Source organism: Argiope bruennichi, chromosome 4 (genome assembly GCF_947563725.1).
Source record: "Argiope bruennichi chromosome 4, qqArgBrue1.1, whole genome shotgun sequence".
Lineage (NCBI taxonomy): Eukaryota > Metazoa > Arthropoda > Arachnida > Araneae > Araneidae > Argiope > Argiope bruennichi.
The window spans coordinates 121,483,043-121,502,901 of record NC_079154.1 but is presented as its reverse complement, the minus strand read 5'-3'; the positions used below and the strand labels follow the sequence as shown (position 1 = coordinate 121,502,901).

Below are 19,859 nucleotides of genomic sequence, written 5' to 3'. Positions count from 1 at the left end.
TAATTTAAAATAACACAGTTAACATCTGAAGTTCCTATGATTTTTCATCATTTTGTGCATCATTTGTTTCTCCATGTTTTGAAATGTACACCACTGATATTTGATATTCTTTGACATCAGATATATCTCAACAATACTCTGAAATCAAAATACTGTAATTCTAATAACTCTGTGAATAATTTTAATTTAACAATAAAAATGCAAAAATTTTGCACTAAGTACATTTTATTTTAAAGAGTGTGCTAGTTATGGAATATATTTTAATACTTAAAAATAAAATAGTGTTACAATCATATTCTCATTTATTAATTATCATTACCATTTATCAATCAATAATGATACTAAAAAAGAATAAAAATACAACTGAATGGGTTTAATAAATCTTTTATTGTGGCAAGCTATATATGTTAAGCAATTCTATTCTATTCATTAGCTTACATTTCATATACTTTATTACATACATATAGGGTTCAAATCATAGTTTCTTTGGACTAGGCAGAGATGTAATAAAAATATTTAACTTTGAGAAATAACCTGAGTATTTTCACACAAAATTACAATATAAATTAAAATATAGAATAATTCTGATGCATTTTTTGCTAAAAACAGTTTTGATTGCATAATACAGTTTACAAAAATTCTATGTTAAAATATTTATATGAATATACATTACAACTTTTGTTTGCACCGAAGTTATTTTTCACTTATCAAGTTTGGTCCCACATAATAAACTATAATGAAAAAGCTCAATATTAATGTTTAGTTTCTAGGAATGGAAAATACTTAATTCATACCTTTAAATAACTAGTGAAATCTGTCGAGTATTATTCAGGATAAAATGCTATGAAGGCAAGTGAATAATTTTTATGAGTATGTAAGTCTTTTGATTAGTTGGCTACTTCATTCTGAAATAAAGATATTTTATTCTGAAACATCACATTAAAGATAAGAGCAAATATATCATCATGAATAACTTACAATAAAACTTTTATGAACCTAAATATAATAAACTTAAGTAACAAAAATAAAATATCAAATAGTTTGGTAGGATATTATTCTTGTTAAAGTACTAAAAATTTTGAGGTATGTTAGTGACTCGAAGAGATATTTCATAGCTATCTCATAATCTACTGCATTTTCAAATAAATTAGTGTTAACAATTAATAGTAACTAGAATGAAAAATAACATTCCTCATACTTTTTTTATGCAACAAAATATGCAAACATTCACTGAAACATGAAACAGAACAATTTATGATTCATACCTCACAAATAGAAATATACATATTTGTATTCATATATTTTTAAGTATTACACTTGAAACATCTTGTAAAGATTGTTTAAATAGATGATATGAATAAAAATAAAATTATGAGTACAAATTTGATTGATAATCACATTCTCTTTTTTATTATCCATTATTTCAAAATCCTGAAAAAATATAACACTTATAAAACAAGTTAGAATTCTAATTAACTGTGAAATCTGTTCAAACCAAAATTTAAAATAAAATCAAAGCTACCCCTTTTAATTTGGTAGCCACAACCTATATATGAAGAATTTATAACTGTAATTTTTTTTTTACTAATTTACATTTAAATAGTAATATTGAATAAATATTGTTTGATTAAACTGATTTTATCACAACTTCAAGTAGTTCTGTAACTGCTTCTATATTAACATAATAGTTCAATGAATGGCATAATTTATTTTAGAATTCAACAATATATATACATTTTTTTATATATAAGTAACAGCTATTAAATGTACAGGTATATATGGATAAAAAATTGATCCATATATACTGTATGAATCCTTTTCTTCTATGACTCTCTTCTAAACAGAAAAAAGTTTTAAAATATATATGAAATACTTCAAATAAGATTAATCATACATTAGTTCCTAGCTATATATAAAATGCTTCATTAATGCAATATATAATCTAGACAATATTAAAAACATAGAACTCTTGTCCCTAAATTCAAAGAATTACCTACTTTTAATTTTAGGTGGGAATCATTACAAGATTTAACTTAATTTTTAATGATATTGAAAACAAAAACCATTCTCGGTGATTTTGCAAGTTGACGATGAATGAAGTTGGGAAAATTTATAGTATGCTAATAAATTTATGCCCCCAAATCCCTTTACTAATAACTTAATTGCTATCTTTTTCGTTTAAGAATAAAATAATACCTAAAAAAGTTAAGAATTCATAATAAATGTATTCAATTTAGTTATAAAAGAAATTTGTACTCAATCTCTCTGTTAAATATTATACTCTGCAACTGTGATTCTATATTTATTAATAAAACTACAAAAAGTCATCTAAACCATCTTTTATGATCGATAAATTCAAATTGATTGCTATATAAAGTTTTTTTGCATTTCCTCAGGGAAAAAAAAAATAGAAGCACTTAACTTTTGTAACAGAAATTTTTAAATTACAATTCATTTTCAACAAATACATCTTAAGATAAAGCAGTAGCTAATCAATCTTGTGTTTCAATAAAGAAACTGCTTAACAAGGAATATTTTAGAATTTTGTAGAAACACAAAAAAATATAATAGTCTTTTATATTATTGAGTTTAAAAGGGGAGAATATTAAGCATGAATAACAATATCATACCAGAGGAAAAATATAAATACATATGTTACTCATGTTTCCTATAAAGTAAGATATATTAGAGCCATGTTAAATATGAAAAAATAAACTATGAAAAACTTCAGAAAATCACAAAAACTCAACAAGTGCTTAGAATTCAGTAAAATATAATTTCATAAACAAAAAAGAAAAGAAAATTGAGGACGAATAGGCACATAATATTCACAGAAAGAAATCTTTCAAACATGATATATTTATAAAAAAGGAAATAAGAATTTACTCTATTAAAAAAACATGCATAATTTTTTTGTTGTTAATGACTAGATTCACAGAACTGCAAAATATGCAGCAAGAAAAGGCACCATTCTTATTAAATTTGATCAAAAAATAATATTTTTTAAAAAGTTTTAAGAAAGCATATTATGCTTTGCATTTCAATTGATAGTAGTAAAATAAAATGAAAAATTATGTAATGGCGAGTCTCAAAAACTACTGAGTATAAATTTTAAATTTATATTATAACTATCTATTACGAAATTACACAGTCCAAATAAAATTTTTGCTTAACAGCAGCTCTAAAATTGCTAAAATTATATGATTCTTTTCTTTTTCAAAAAATAACGTATAAATAACATTGCTGCTTAAATTTTGCAAATCGAGAAAAAAAATTGTTTTTATCAGTAAATTCATCAATTTTCCAGGAATGTACTTAAGAAAACATAGAAAGCTTATTTCTCATTAGAATTTTAATTTATCCTAAAAAGCAACCAAATATTAAAATGAGAAAAATAACTAATGATTATATGTTGTTCTATGAATAGTTTAGAAAGGAAATTTTTTAACATTCACCAAAGAAAGTCATTATATATTTAATTAATTATACATATAGCAAAATACAGACACATTTAACAAAATTAGAATCTTTGGCTTTGAAAATATATATATACTTAAAGATAACAGTTGATTTCTTCATGTTTTAGCATATATTAATAGGGAAAAAAAAGCAAAATAATTTAAATTGTCTTACATTTAAAAAAAATGGAGTGTGAAGATATTCCATAAAATATAATTCTGCCAATCTGTTAATAAAATAATTTAAAAACGTAATTTTGTACTTCTTAGGATCACAAACAGTTTTATATTTTAAAAAATGTTATTAATTTAAAGAGTCATTAATATAATTACTTTTCTAAAAAGTAAATACAACAAATATTCTGTTAAGGATTAATAAAAACAAAACTTTAAATATAATATATATAGTTTATTATGAAAAAGATTAATTTCATGTGTCAAATAACAAATGATATGAATGCAGAAATTTTGAGATAACAGAACACTTATTTTTTTAAAAAAATTCTTTCATAAAATTTTTGCAACAACATTGTTAAAATTTCTATTAGTGAAATATGCTACGCTATCATAAAATTTTTCAAATCTAACATTTCATGGCAAGCAATCTAGGAAGAAATACATCAAGCTATAACAATAAGGCACATAACTAATGCACTTTGTTATTTTCCTTGTTTAAAACTATTCATCATTCTAAATTTAAAATAACTGGAAATATATGGTACATAACAAATGAAATCTGAAACACATAGTGTTTCATCTTATAATCAAAAATATACAGAGCAAGAAACATCTAATGAGAATGCAATAAAAAAAAATATGAAGATATGATATACAATGATAAAAATCAAGTGCACCTAAGAGTCTCTATGAAACAGACACAGAATTTCTTCACTTAAGTATGTCACATCTTTGATGCTAAATTACATTGAATTCTCTTTTGCTAAAAGATTTCAATAAACAAAGCTCAAGCTATGCTATGAAAAATATACAGACCTCTAAGCTTGTAAATCAGACACAAATCCAGGATTATCATACGCAAGTTCTGACAGATTGTTTTCAGAGTTATTATGGCTAGCAGAAATAACTTGATTTTGCGATCCTGAGGTGCTGGGCGGACTGTTCCTTGAACATATTTGGGAAGAAGTCTCTGTAGAAACATGTGAATCTGAAATATGTTCTGAAGGTGAAGAATTTTGTTTAAGTAGTCCCTTCCTAAGAGGATTAGGAAGATTCAAAACTCTAAAAGAGCATAAATTGGGAGAACCAGGCAAGGATGATGATGAACCAGATGGTGTCGATTGAAGGTTCAATCGATTAAGGCGAGGTGGTGGTGGTGTAGAAGATATATAATGAGATTGTACATGATGACTAGAATTTTCTGATATGGATGGAGAGTCAATTGTGGATACTTCGATGCTTTCTCTAGTTTCTGAAGGTGGAGACAAAACTTCAGCAGCAGCTAAGAAATTTGCAGCTGCTTCAGCAATAGGAGGATCACTTGAACCACCAACTGCTCCTTCTGTGACTGAATTTGTACCCTTTAAGTATTCTCTACTTGAAGATGACTCCACACCAGCTTGAGGAACAGAAGGAGGTACATAATTAGGATTGTAAGGGAGTGGGATAGGGGCAGGACGGTTTGTATTAGGCTCAAATGCTGACAAAGAACTGATAATTCTAGGTGTAGGAGCATATTCTGGAGGTGGAATGCCATAGAACTGGGGGAGAAAAAAAAGGGAAAGTTGAATTAACAATCACAATAAAAATATTACATTAATCATTAGATTACAAACTAGAATAAATTTCAGATTTCTTTTGGACTAGGTAATTTTGATAAATAAATAGATTCATACATTTTCCCATTGTTATAAGCAAAGAAAGAATGATTTTGTCTTATATATTTGTCGTTTATGAGGAATATGAGAATGAACTTACACTACCATGATAGTAAGAAGATAGATAAATTAAACATTTATATCTGTGTTTTTAATGTCATAGGGTTTGGCTTCATTAGAATAATCCATATAAACAATGTATGAACAGATGCACAGCTAATTAAAATAACATAGCTTTAATGCCTGCCAAAATTTTGTGCTTAAAAATTTTTCTTGAAGAAATCATGAACATCATATTATGGATAAGAGATTTAATTGAAAGAGTTTAATTGAAAGCATCAATAACTGTCAAAGCAATTTCTATTCAGAGCTATTCCAAACTAGATTAATTTATTTGAAATAAATATGCAAAAATACTGCCATTAAGTGAAAATTACACAAATACTAATCAATCAATTTGGAAATGAACAAATCATTTTAAAGAATTCATAACCACACTACAAAATGTATTGGTTATATATAAAGTCTTAAGTGTTGTGATGAAATTGGTAATTTCAAAACAAATCATTAAGATTATTGACAATAAGTGACAGAAAAGAAATACCAAAATATTATGGCAATTATTATACTAAATTTATAAATTTCATTTTTGTAAATTTCAATGCTTTCAGTAACTGACATTGTTTCTTAAATATTATATTTTTTCAGTTATTTCTAATTTAATAAAAAGGAATATTTCAAAAAAATAATAAACTTATTAAAGATATCAAAAAAAAAAATTAGTAATTAAAAGTAAAAAATAAATTAATGAAATTATGAAATAAATTATGAAATATTTCATAAAAATAGCAAAATAATTAATATTTATGGTTATTACTTATTAAATTTCTTTTCACTGGATTACAAACATTAAAAATATTATGAAAATAGACAATTTCAAAGAAATTTATGCTTGAACTTAAATTTACTGATAAAAATTTGATTACTTATTTTGCTGATTTTATCAGACTAGTTTTTCAATTATATTCAAAATTTACAGTTTCACACACAAAAGCTAAATGATTTTAAAATGAGGGACTAAAATTTTAAAAAGTAGTAAATAACAGCAAATAATATAAAAATTGGTGATAACAATAATCCGGTGAATTTTGAAGTTACCTAAAAAGTGCAGAGCTCATATAATGAAGAAAAATTCTTATTTTGCAAAAGTAGAAATTTGTATAGAGAGATCTTAAAAGTTTGGTCTGATTCTTTCTAGTAAGTATCAAGTTTTCAATTTGCTGTAGTATATACAATAGGTTATATTTATCTCATTTCTCCTTCTCTTTCTCAAATAGTCTAGTTCTAATACTCATTTGAAGTAGGAGCATCTCTCCCCCCCCCCCCAAATAATGAGTACATGTAGGTATTTTCCTCATATAGTACTGTAAATGAATGTGTAATATTATTTTAAGTATGCAGAGAAAAAACTGCAAAATGATTCACATCCCTTTGGAAGCAATAAATTCAGAAATAATTCACATTATGGAGGCTAAACATTTCTTTGTGACATTTGAAGATAAAAGAAATATTAATGAAAATTGAAAGGGATATTCTAAAAATAAAAAATAACAGTCACTAAAAAAATTATAACATGAATAAGTCCAGTCTAAAAATTCTCATCATACTTCAAAATGATGAATGTGCATTGTTGTATGCAGTTTTAGAAGAATATAAATCTATATCGGAAACATTTTTTACATTAAAAGTGATTGAAAAAGAAACAATGATCCTATATAATGGCCCTTTGTCAAAAAGGAAGTTGATGCCACAGAGAAAAATCAGGGAAAGGGTCCACCTTTAGTCAAGCTTTAAAGCTAAAAAATAAAGTTTATAGCAATCATTGAATGTTCATCTGCTTCATGACAGCTAACTCATATGCAGTGCTATAACTGCAATAACTGCCAAAAAGAAGTATTGCTTCCACAAAATTTGTCACCCATCTTGCAGTTCAGATCTTGTCAGAGTAATTGTGACTTTTTTAAACTATATTTGTAATCAGACTATAATTTATACTAAAAAAGATAAAGTTACTAGATAAAAAGTAACATTTTATCAATGATAATTACATTGCAAATGTTATTTAATTATTATTACAACTTCAGACAGATATAAAAGGATGAAAACTGAAACAATACCGTTCTTTCTATTTGTAACACTTCTTCATAGGACGGAGGTTTATCAACAGCTCTTAAGGCAGCAATTTCATCACTGATAGAAAATATGTCTCCATCGCGATTTGAACCACTCTGTTGTAGATGCTGATCTCGTCGACAGAATGATCTGTAATACATGAAAAAGAAGATTCAATATTCATTTCATAAAAAATATGCTTTAAACAAGTTACAAAATGAAAAAAGAAAAAAAGAAATATTACCTCTCTCTGCATGCAGGGCATCTAAAAAAGAAAGTGCAAGTATTGCGCCTAATGATATAACTCATTAAAAAGTTAAGAAAATATTTAATTAAAATTTTTATTTCAAAAATAACAGAAAAAATTAAAATTATATAAATATATATAAAATAGGGATAATATATTAGTTATTTTTCTGAAGAATTTTAACAATTATTCATATTCAGTTATTAAATCAATTAAAACATGATTTGTATTGGGTTTTTTTAATACATTTAATATTTCCAATTTAATACAAGAGTAAATATTAAAAATAATATATCAATTTTAGTTTCTTTTAAATAATGTAATGAGTAACAAAAATATAAACTTTTTGAAAATGAAAATTATTCAAATAGCAATAGTTATTAGATAGCATTTTTACAAATTATATAAATAAGAAGTTCCAAAACTAGTTATTTTGATACTTGGGAAAAAAGGGAACACACATTATTTATAATCAATCATCTTGCGTTTAAAATAATGTGCAACAGTAAAATAATTCCAACAATTTAAATGTAATTTGCATGCTGTGCAAACAAATCCACTAATTTGGATATTTTGTACTAGACCTACAAAACAATGATCTTTCAACTATAAAAACATCTTTGGAGAAAAAAAAAAAAAAAAAAAAAGAAGAATGCTTGTTGATAGAATATTATCCAAGTATCAAATTATCCAAGTTAACTCCCTGTGAGTCAACATTAAGTCACATCAGATGAACATTTTTCTCAAATGCCATAGATCTTTGCAGTATCATTTTTTAAATGTTGTCAGGTTTAATGTAACTATGGTGTCTGTGTCTTTACCATTTAAAATAGCACCCATTATTTACTATCTTATTGTTGAAATATTGCTAAAATGCAAAAGGATTTAATGCAAACTTCCCAATTCTAAACTTTTATTCAATTAATATTCAGCATTAAAATATTTTTAAACAAAAAATATATTAAAAGCCTTAATTTTACATAACAATAACAAAGAAACATGAAAAATATTCAGCTGTTTATATCAAATTACTTTAGACAAAATATTATTATTAACCTCAGACAAAATAAATAAATAAATAAATAAAAGTAAAATAAAATCTTTTACCTTCTCACTATACAGGCCACGAATATGCCAACAATAGCTACAATGAAGCAGGCTGCTGCTACCACTGCTGCTTTATAAACTTCTTGTGCTTTTAAGTTTGAGCCATCATCTAAATAATAAAGATAGAGACAGTTAAAAAAGTTTCCTGTAAAAATAAAAAAAAACATTGGTCTTATTAATATATGATAAATGAACTAGTTTAAATACATAACTGATACACCAGAGGTTTCATATATAGTATGCAAATCATCTTACAAATATTTCAATAAATATTTCTAAGCAAGTCACTAAATATATTGGCTGCTGCAGAGTTAAAAATTTGGTGATCCTATGTCAACATTTTTTTTTTTAATTTTTGCTTTGCTCAAAATAATACAATGTAATTATATATCCTGGTTCTTTTAATTTTATTCCTTTAATGAATTATGAGTAGTAAATATGAATAATGAGTGCATGGCATGGGCTCTATAGATTTTTCTCCACTGCTTGGACTAAATAGTGAAATTCATACTGTGGGGTTCAAATTTGTACATTTACTGAATATGATTAAACAATTAAAAATATTTGTTGTTTCGTCTGATGAAGATAAAAATATCATAATAAAATGTTTTAGTAAAAATATTGTAAATTACCCAAATATGAAAGATTATGAATAAAATTGTTCCGAAACATTGATGAATGAAGTTTTATTTGAAGTAATTTATAAATAAGCTTTCTTTTTTGTATGTATTTTTTATTTTTATTAGCCATTCATTCTTTAAAAGACAAAATTATGATTGAATAATTTTTTAATAGCATATATATTAAAAATAAACACTAATATCTATTGTTAATGCATCATTCCATTTTTTTGGAATTCAACCACAACCACATAAACCATGTAAGCATATGTAAGAGGTCCAAGATTCCCAGATAAGCACTTGTTTCAAATTGTATTGAACTATTGATGAATAATGCAAATATCAGTGAGAATCAAATATGATCCATACTCATATTTTCAACAAAGTTAAAGTAAATTGTATTTATAGTTATCATAGGTTCATGAACACGTTAAGCAGTGATAACCATAAAGATAACTTTTGAGTAACATACAATAATATAAGCTTGGCATTGAAATCTGAAAAGATTATTGCTACATCAATTTCAAGATTTAGGAACAATATGGCCCTGAAAGAATTCCTTTGCATTTTGAATTCAAAACAATTCCATCTATCTGTGAAGCTATTAATAACTTCTGACATAAAAAAAAAATACAGCTAATGATAAAATTTTTTTACTCCAAATCACCTCAAGTTGCTTACAGAATAGCTAATCCAATATTAGAGCAAAATTCAATGAAAAAAAAAAAAACATACTGGTTTTAGCTTTAGAACTTTCATATTTAACTTGAAATGAAATGGCCATGAATTCATAATTATAGAGGATTTCTTTTGAATATATTGAATTTTAAGGCAATATATTACTAAAAAATATTGCCTTAAAATATGAACCAAACTTATCAAAACTGAAAATACTAAGAAACTATGGACATTTACTATTCTGCTTAATTCCTTCATTTTGCTTCTTTCATTTTATCCCTAAATACATGGCTTAAAAATGGAAGATAAAATAGAAAAACTGTTTTAGATGGATAGCTATTATCCCAGCCTTCTTGCATAAACTTGATCTTTAAGACATCACTTACAATTATAAATGTAACCAAAAAAATGAAAATAAGCATATTCTTTTGTATTGTTTAAAACACTCAACATATAGAACAAATCTCAGGAACAGGCTTTATTTTCATCATCAATCAATTTTGTCTTTCAAAGTTTTTCTCTAAAACAAGTAATCTTTCTGCATATAAGCTGAAGTCTTTTGCCCTCTAATAACTGTGATTTCTAGGAATTTGAGAATGACAGTTTTTGCTGCTAAAGGTCTCAATTCATATATTTTAACTACTCACTTTAAAGAAACCACAATTGGCAAATATGGAAAACTTAATTGTGATTTATTTTTGATTAAAATGTTTTAATTCTCCATTACACATATTGTAGATGATTCTCCATTGTGGGTATTGTATATTTTCTCCTTTGAATGTGGTTTTGTACAAGAATTGTATTTATAAGTCATTGTAATTTCACTTTCCTCCAATGGCTAATAAAGTGGTTTCAAATTACTCAGTTGATAGTTAATGCCTTTACCATCTTGTTTCAAAACATTTTCAATATAATGAAAGAAGACAAGATAATACAGTCCAATGAAAAGGAGAAAAATGTCATCATGTCTAGAAGATTAAATATATGGTTTTCTATATCAATTCAAAGGAAAGTGACTTAATTCTAAAGATTAAATTAGTTCTAAAAATTAAATTGCATCTGTTCTACGACAAACTACAAGAAAATAAAAATTTGACATTATTTATATTTTATTTTCAAAATAGTTTTCATGATATTTATTAATTTGAATATGCTTCTATTTTTTAAAATGTATCAAGAAAATATCAACAGAAAAATGAAAAACAATTTGGGTAATTAATCAACACTTATTGTATTATGTAAGTTAATTTTTTTCAGATAAAATATTGATGATTATCCATACACTTTAATTAGTAACAATTAACTAAAAATATCAATAGAAAATTTAGGAAATGAAATGGATTTTTCATTTAAACAATAGTAAATTATTCATAAACATTCATTTTTCATCTTATTTGATAGGTACACTAATAAGTGGCATAATTAGAAAATTTTCTTAAATTTAAATAAGTTGGCACAAATTTCTTAATATAAATTTGTACATGCTGTGTCATTATGCAAGGAATTCAAAAGTAATCTAATTTTTTAAAAAGTACTTTACTTATATTTTAAAAATCTTTCAATGTAAAGTTACAAAAAAAAAAAAAAAAAAAAAAAAAAAAGAAGCTTCAAAATGATTTTTTAATTCAGATTTCAATTTCAACCAAACAAAAAACAAATCTGCTATAGGATTGTAATTTTACTTTATATTTATTTATACCTTATGATTATTAACAAAATTAAGAAGATTTTACTGAAATATAAGGTTTAAATTAAATATGGCATTAAGACCTCATTCAATGCTTAATATTTTTGTGAAATATATAATTATTAAGTCTTAATACTTTTATGAAATGTTTTATGAATACTTTATGAAACGAAAACTAGTGAACCTCATTAATTATTCATAATATTTCATTTATGAAAAGAAAGAAATTTCTTCATTTATGAAAGAAAAATTGGCCTTCATTTAAAAAATTCTTTTTCATATTACAGCAAAAGAAGAAATACAATAAAAAATTAAATATTTTTATCAGTGTCTTATATTCTGTAGAACTTACTAAGATTAAAAAGTATAATTACATAAGTAAATTTATAATAATATGAAAATGAGAGAGAAAATGATAATTTTCAAGAGAAACTTACATCTTAGTATGCATTCTCGCCCATTGTAAAAATAATTTGGAGAACAAGTACATCTTCCATTGTCAGGATTACAGTAAGTATTTGAATTCATTGCAACACACTGTCCAGAAACTTCACATTGGCCAAACATATGAACTAAAAAAAGAAACAAATATACAATGAGTTTACACATATTATACATTTCCAAAAGAAAACAATGCCAATAACAAAGTTATTAAAAATAATTTCATGTTCAAAAATATTATAATTTTTTTTTTATTTCTGATGTTTTAATACTTCAACTTGTAATTCTTAGCATGTACATCAAATCTTATATTTTAAAATTTATTTATAAAGGTTACTATTTGATACAAAAGTTGTATGGAAACTATAAACATCACAAGAGTGCCATGGATCCTTTGATGAAGTAATACTTTCTCTAAATAAAATAAGGTTATCTAATTAAATACAGAAAAAACAATTAAGGGTTACCCTCTCCCTACTAATATGGCTCACCCTGGTCAAGCAACTTCTATACTATAGGTTGTATTGTGGCTGGTTTTTTTTTTCTCCCCCAAACAAGGAATTCAGGACATACAAATTATCATAAGGATGTCCTCACTTTATATCTTGAATTGCTCATTTGAAAAAGAAACCAGCCATTAGTATAGAACTGTCATAGTCGGCCTAGTAGTGAAAGGATAAAAGCATTTTTAGAATAATTTTTATTTAATAATTAGATTTTAATTAAAACAATAAAAGTTAAAAAGACATTTACTTTTACATATTAAATACAGCAATGGAAATTAACATAGATGAAAAAAATACAGATCTCACTAAGATAAATTATTTTTAAAGGAAAATAATAATAATAATCTTTGAGGTAATAAAAATTTAAATAGCCTCCAAAAGCTTTTTTTTTTTACAAAATTATAGAAAATGTATTGTCATTTTCAGTTTCTTTTAAGTATGAAAAGCAAAACCTTTGGTATTTGTTCACTGTAACAGTGACCAAAAAGTGCTAAGAAAAAATGTTGCCAGTTTGGTGATTTTAATCGTCCAACTATATAGCAAGTAATTCACATGTTCAAAACTTTTCATAATAAATAATAAAGCACTTAGTATATTTTTATAATTTCGCAAATTTTTTTCTTGACACCTTTTGGTTGCTGTCAAAACCGAATTGTACAAAAACTTTCATGTGAACATATGTATATTATATTGAGCAAAATAACATTTATAAACTTAAGAATCATAAATTAATATTTAACCCTATATGAACTCATTATCCAGTTATGAATCAAATACCATTTAAGTATTTTTTTTATCTGTAAATAAGTTAGCTGTATAAAACTAAATCAAGTACAATTATTTGCATAATTATTAACTTTAATTATTTAGTTTTAGATAAAGGCAGTAATTGACATTCATTTTACCCTAGATAAACTATATCTCAAAATTTTGCTTAAGAATAGGTTTGTTATTGTATAGCTACATCCAACTGCCCATTTAAGTAATGGAAATTCATGCCATCATAATAACTAATCATATAATACATGAAAGTACTCACAGTTAATATAAATTAAATATGTTTATATGAATTGACATTAAAAATCACAGCAGGAATCAAAGTATCATACCTTTGCTAAAACAACCGTATTTAGGCCATTCAATAAAGAGATCACCTTGTTTGCAAATACAACGGCCACCTTGGCATATCAGACGAATCCCTGCGTCGCAGTCTTCTTCAAGAGTGCAAGGGGCCATAAACGAATCTAAAAATGCATAATTAATTATTGTAGATTATATTTTTTTGTAATTAAATCATATAGGATGTTAAATTGCTTTTTTTTAAACAAAGTTTCTTATAAATTTGTAACTTATTAAAAAGGTGAAATATCAGTTTCTTAGAAAGCAAAATAACAGGAAGAGAAACAAGTAAGAAAAATAATATAATTAGATTAAAGCACCTATTCAAGAATGTTTAGATATCAAGTTTCAGTTTATTAACATATATTTTGAATAATAATTGAAAAATTAAATCTGAAGTGATTGAAGGTTTGAATATGACTTTTAATTTTATATATTTATCATATAAAAAAATTCAAGTAATAAAAATATTGATTTTTTTTTTCATTTTTATTTTATGATATGAAAACTACAAAAATGTCCCATTCTAAAGTTGAAGCTTAAAGATTGAGATCTAAAATGGCTTAAATGATTTTGATTAGCATTCTATGCTTCAGACATCTCTTTGGATTTTCAAGAAAATATAGCATATAATATAATTTTTTAATATAATGGAAATAAAGCAATTTTACAGTAATGAGATGACAGATGCTTATATTTAGTTTCAATTCTGGGAAAAATCTATACAGCAAAAAATCAACATCATTCTCATGTATTTATAATTTTATTACTATCTTCATCAGCAATATTAAAAGACTGATTTCAATACAGAATTAACCGAATAAATTGCATAGCCCACGGAATATGTTGCACAGTTCATACTATCAACATTTAGATGGCCTATTGATATATATGATGATTAATAAATTCACATTCTTTGGAGAGTTGGCCATATTAATTGGAGTACTGATTCTATATCTTTTCTTCTGTTTTTAAAGCAATCAATAAATGTATTTTTATCTTTTTCATTTTAAATGTAATATGATTTTAGGCCAAATATGTCTGGAATATATTTCTGATTCCTTTCCATAATAATCGTATTATTTTTTTTTCCATAATAATCATATTACAAACTAAGTATTATGCCAAAAGCATATATAAAGAAACAAGCAAAAAATCATACCAATTTAATATAAATAAATCATGACATAAATCTAATGTATAAGTGCAATTGTTTGATATATGTGGTTTCTCTAAAAATGAATAAATAAATGGCATTCCATTATAATACTTAGAGCATCATTTTCATTTCAATTAATTTTTTCTAAAGAAAGTTATCAATCAAAAGTAATAAAAAAAAGCAAATACAGGACAATTTATTAAAATATGGAGAAATGAAGGGACTATTTTAATATATTAAATTTCAATATATAAAAACTCAATTGTAAGTAATTTGAACTGAAATGAATAATCTTTCCTATTCACTTAAGAAACATGAATATATTAGAAGAATTAGAACATTATGACAACTCTAAATACGATTTGAATTAACAAAATCACTAAATATGGGGGGAGGGGACTGCAGTACAAAATTTTAATGATGACAACACTTCAGTGATAGAAAACAGAAAAATATCCAAAAATGAAAAAAAAAAAAAAGAACTTTTTAAATTTCTTCCAAAACTACAACACACACTTTATAAAAACATAAAAAATTTACAGCATACTAAAACATAATAATTTATAATATTGTAATGCAAGTTAACTATAATTTGCAAGCATCAAATTGAATAGTTATTTACAAACAAATTTTAAATTATAGCCATACACCTATTTATCATGCACCATGCATTATTTATGACAAATAACTTACTAAGCTAAAGTTCTTTTAGCATGTTTTTTTTATCAAATTTAATGCTTTTTTTAATGATGTAGGTTTTAAAGTCTAATAACAAAGAGGAGAAGAAGAAGAAGGGGAGGACTTCAGGCATAAGCATATAAAAATATGGATCTTGAAAGACTATATCAGGTTTCATATATTTCTTGAACTTAGAATATTTAGAAAACATTACATAAAAAGAATAAATCAATTTTAAAATTTCTATGATGCAAAAACCTTGATATTTAATACTCGTTTTTCAAATCCTATTTGCAGTAATACAAAAAGAGAGAAAAAAAAAAAAAAAAGGACATTTTTTTTTTTTTTATTTCTATTTATAAATCAAAACAGAAAATGAGATGACATGCGATTCAGATGATTTCTTTGCAAAGAAGCATTTTCTCGGTGTAATAAAATATGATCACATAATTTCCTAATATATTAATATGATAGAACATTTTTAATATTTTTTACCTGACCAATCATATTAGGCAGGAAAATGTCACATTAGCAACAATGAAAATGATGTTCTGCAGCAGATTAAAAAAATTATTTTCACCAAAAAAACCTTACATATACTCACTTAGACTACTATTATAAATCAGTAATTATAAGATTATAATCAATAACCTAATAATTAATTTACGAACAGGGGAAAAAATACAATAAATCTACAAAATATATTTTCAATTAAATTTACAAAACATCATTATTTCCATCTTAAATTGTCACAATTTCTTTTAGAATAATTTTAGGCGATTACAAAAAAAAAAAAAAAACTTTTACAACACACAAATTCATAGAAACAGTAAATTTTGCACTTCCTGTATATATTCAATACGAAACGTCTAAGAGAAATTCAGAAAAACTGAGATTAGATTTTTTTTTTTTTTAAATGAAATGTAGTCATACGGATAAGAAATGCGAACATTTACACACTTTATTATTTGCATTTGTTCATAATTTTTTTAAATAAAAAATAATCTTGGAGTACAGGAATGGTCGAAAATTAAATGCTCATTAATAAATAATGAATAAATGTCAAGCACAAATTTATGAATACATGATGGAAACAAAATAACCATTTAATATGAAAATGTTGCCGGGTCAAATGAAATAAAAACAAACTTTATAAGTAAACAAATAAAAAGAATTGATTAAAATATATGTAACATACCATTCATTAGTTAAGAAAGAACCGAAAGGATAATAATAATTTCTGGTTTCTATAGTGACAATGGAAGATTCATAACATTGAGTGGAGTTGTTTGGAAACTGATAAATACAAATCGATGTGAACAGAAAAAGGTTTCATAGGAAGTATTATTTTTTGTTAAAATTTTGACAACATCTAATGTCAACATGATCTTTACTACTACTACTAAAATTCTAAAATTTCAAAAAGTTCCGAATTTTTTCAGATCAAATGTAGGCGTATTAAAGAACCAAAAAGGAATAAGATTTAATGCACAATTAACAAAACTTATAAAAATATTACGACGAAATGCCACTATCATAAACCAACAAAAACTGCACGAGATAAAATGTCTCGTATGTTTTTAGAGAAAAAATGCATTATGGTTGCAGGTGCAGGAGTTTTCCTTAAGAAAGCATAAACACATTACTCTATAAACACAAGATATTGTTGTAGCGATTGTTATGCGCGAGGATAGAACCTGGGACCTTGTGGTTCGCAACCCAGTAACAAGACCACAATACAAAAGCAATTGCTCTTGTTGCGTAGTTGTTAACTGGCTTATAAGCTTTTACCACAGACTCTCCCTTCAGTGAGTCGGGGTGAGACGAACGATATGGCTGTTGAGTGGTGATGTATTAACTGTTGATTCTAATGCGCCTGTACCCATTTGAATAGCGCCGAGCGTTATGGCGAGCGTGTGTGGGTGAGTGGTTGCTGTTGTTGCGTCAAGTGAATCTGACGACTTTGGTTTGCTGTGGGTAGATGGCGCCACAACAGCTGTACAAAGATTGAAGGTTCATCGTCCGAGGTCATCAGTGTGGCTGATTGAATTGAGCGATGATAGAACCTGGGACCTTGTGGTTCGCAGTCCAGTAACATGACCACAATACAAAAGCAATTGCTCATGTAGCATAGCTGTTAACTGGCTTATAAGCTTTCATCACATTGTACAGAATCTCCACAATAGAGTGGCCATCGGCGTGCAAAGATGACGGAATAGATGCGACAGTCTAAAGGGATGGTGTGGAGACAAAATAGTAAGACATTTATTCATTTTTGAAATAAAAATATATCAAAAGTATAAATTAAAAATAAGACTAGCTCGGAAGCAGCCTACATTTGTAAATCCACTGGTGATGGTTAGGAACAAAAAATCAAATGTTCCAAATACCATTTACTTTTGCTATTGTGAATGTATATTAATGCATATTCGCTGAGCTGGAGAAAATGAAGCCAACTTTTCTGAGTTCATTCTGATTATTAGATTAATATTTTTTTGATTATTTAATATATTATCAGCTATATAAAATTGCAGTATTATTCGATTTTTAAGTAGAAGAGGAAGAGTACGTTAGTTTGCATATTTAAGCCTTATTTAAAATTAATAACTGCAATACCCAAGAATGTGCTACAATATTGTTATTATATCTTTATGACATAGTACAGCATTCAGAGAATAGAAAAAAGCATCATGGAGTATGCAGTATCTTGTGCTAAAGGGATGACTGATTTTGTGATAACTTTGTAGTTTCAAATCATAATTAGACGATTAAAATGACATATCTGTTGGCACCATATTGCCTGATTTCCAAGCCATATCAAAGAAAGGGCGTTTGACAAAAACGGCATTCGGACGACTAAAATGAACTTGTAAAACCTGATCCAAATATCTTAAATCTGCTAGTTTAGATAATTTAAAAGGTTAAAGCAGTTTGCGCATATCAATATGATGTATGGAGCTTACATAAATAAATATAATTTTAGAAAAGAAATTTTTACATGATAAAAAATAAAAATGTGATAATTTTGGTGAAAGAAATGATGCGACAATTTTCACAAGCACGTATGCGCGCATACACAAATTCCATGACTAAAAATCGATATACTGGATTTAAAATGCTATAAATTATGAAGATGTAACTGCTAATATATAAAAATGTACACTTTTCAAGTTCGTAATATTATAAAAGATTAAATTAATAATAGAAGATAGCCAATGAATGAAAGTATTTCTCTTATTTCATAAAAAAAAAAAAAAAAAAAAAGCGCATTTTTAACCTCTTATTCCCTTTTACACCTTATAATGCATCTGAAAACTTAAATTTATTTAAATATGAAAGGAAAAACTGTGAAAGGAAAAAATTATTGCGTTTAATTTTTATTCATTAATTAGAACTTTTTCAAATAAAACTATTTTCGTTGAAATTATTGTATTTCTTCAGATTTCGCAAGATAACTCTGAAATGTATAAGAAGCATATCGAAGATAATATTATCTTAGATTTGCATCAATAAATATCTTGAATAGGACCTGGACAAGGACTTTCTTAACTGAACTTTCTACTTCTCGTCTCTAGATCTTCTCTATAGTTGTCACAAAGAGATAAAATTAATGCTGCAAATTAAGTTGACGATTTTAAATTCTTGTTTTGGATAACATGAAATAGTGCCTAAATTGTTTTTTACACGTAAGTGTAGTGTTGTTATAACGTTGCATATAAATAGCAATTCGTTTCATTTCGAAGTGAAATTTGATACAAGATTTGCTTATAAATAATTATTTCAAATACTCATAATTTTATAACAAATATATAACAAATCATCCAAGATTTAAGGATTAAAACGCATAAAAGTTGGCTTTATAAAGATAGGTAGCAATTTTAACATTCATTATTATAATTATAATTATAATAATATTCATTATAATAACGAATATTATATAATTATAATAATGGATAATTATATAATATTCATTAATTCATATTAATTATAATTATAATATTGAATATTATTATAATTATAATAATATACATTATTATAATTATTCCTTTGTTCCCAAAAAACATGTTATTGACACAATTAATAAGAATTTTATAAGTTAAAATAAAACCTTTACCTGTTTAATGCCAGAATGTTTAATTGAGACATGTGAGA

At 25.6% G+C, this 19,859-nt stretch overlaps 1 protein-coding gene across 4 annotated transcripts in view; it reads right to left on the bottom strand.

Moving 5' to 3' along the window:
* Positions 1–368: 368 nt before the first annotated feature.
* The window catches only part of LOC129965826 (uncharacterized), a 67,903-nt gene continuing 48,412 nt past the window's right edge, over positions 369–19,859 (bottom strand). For 2 of the 4 annotated variants that reach the window (XM_056080039.1, XM_056080037.1), the window contains exons 2-7: positions 13,861–13,995; positions 12,242–12,376; positions 8,820–8,928; positions 7,710–7,730; positions 7,471–7,615; positions 369–5,176 (exon numbers count right to left, since the gene is read on the bottom strand). In XM_056080039.1, coding sequence (XP_055936014.1) covers positions 4,454–5,176; positions 7,471–7,615; positions 7,710–7,730; positions 8,820–8,928; positions 12,242–12,376; positions 13,861–13,995 — 1,268 coding nt within the window. In that variant the 3' untranslated portion in view covers positions 369–4,453. Of the gene's footprint in view, positions 5,177–7,470; positions 7,616–7,709; positions 7,731–8,819; positions 8,929–12,241; positions 12,377–13,860; positions 13,996–16,905; positions 16,988–19,859 lie in introns of those variants that run through there. The other 2 variants (XM_056080041.1, XM_056080038.1) reach the window with 2 other exon arrangements.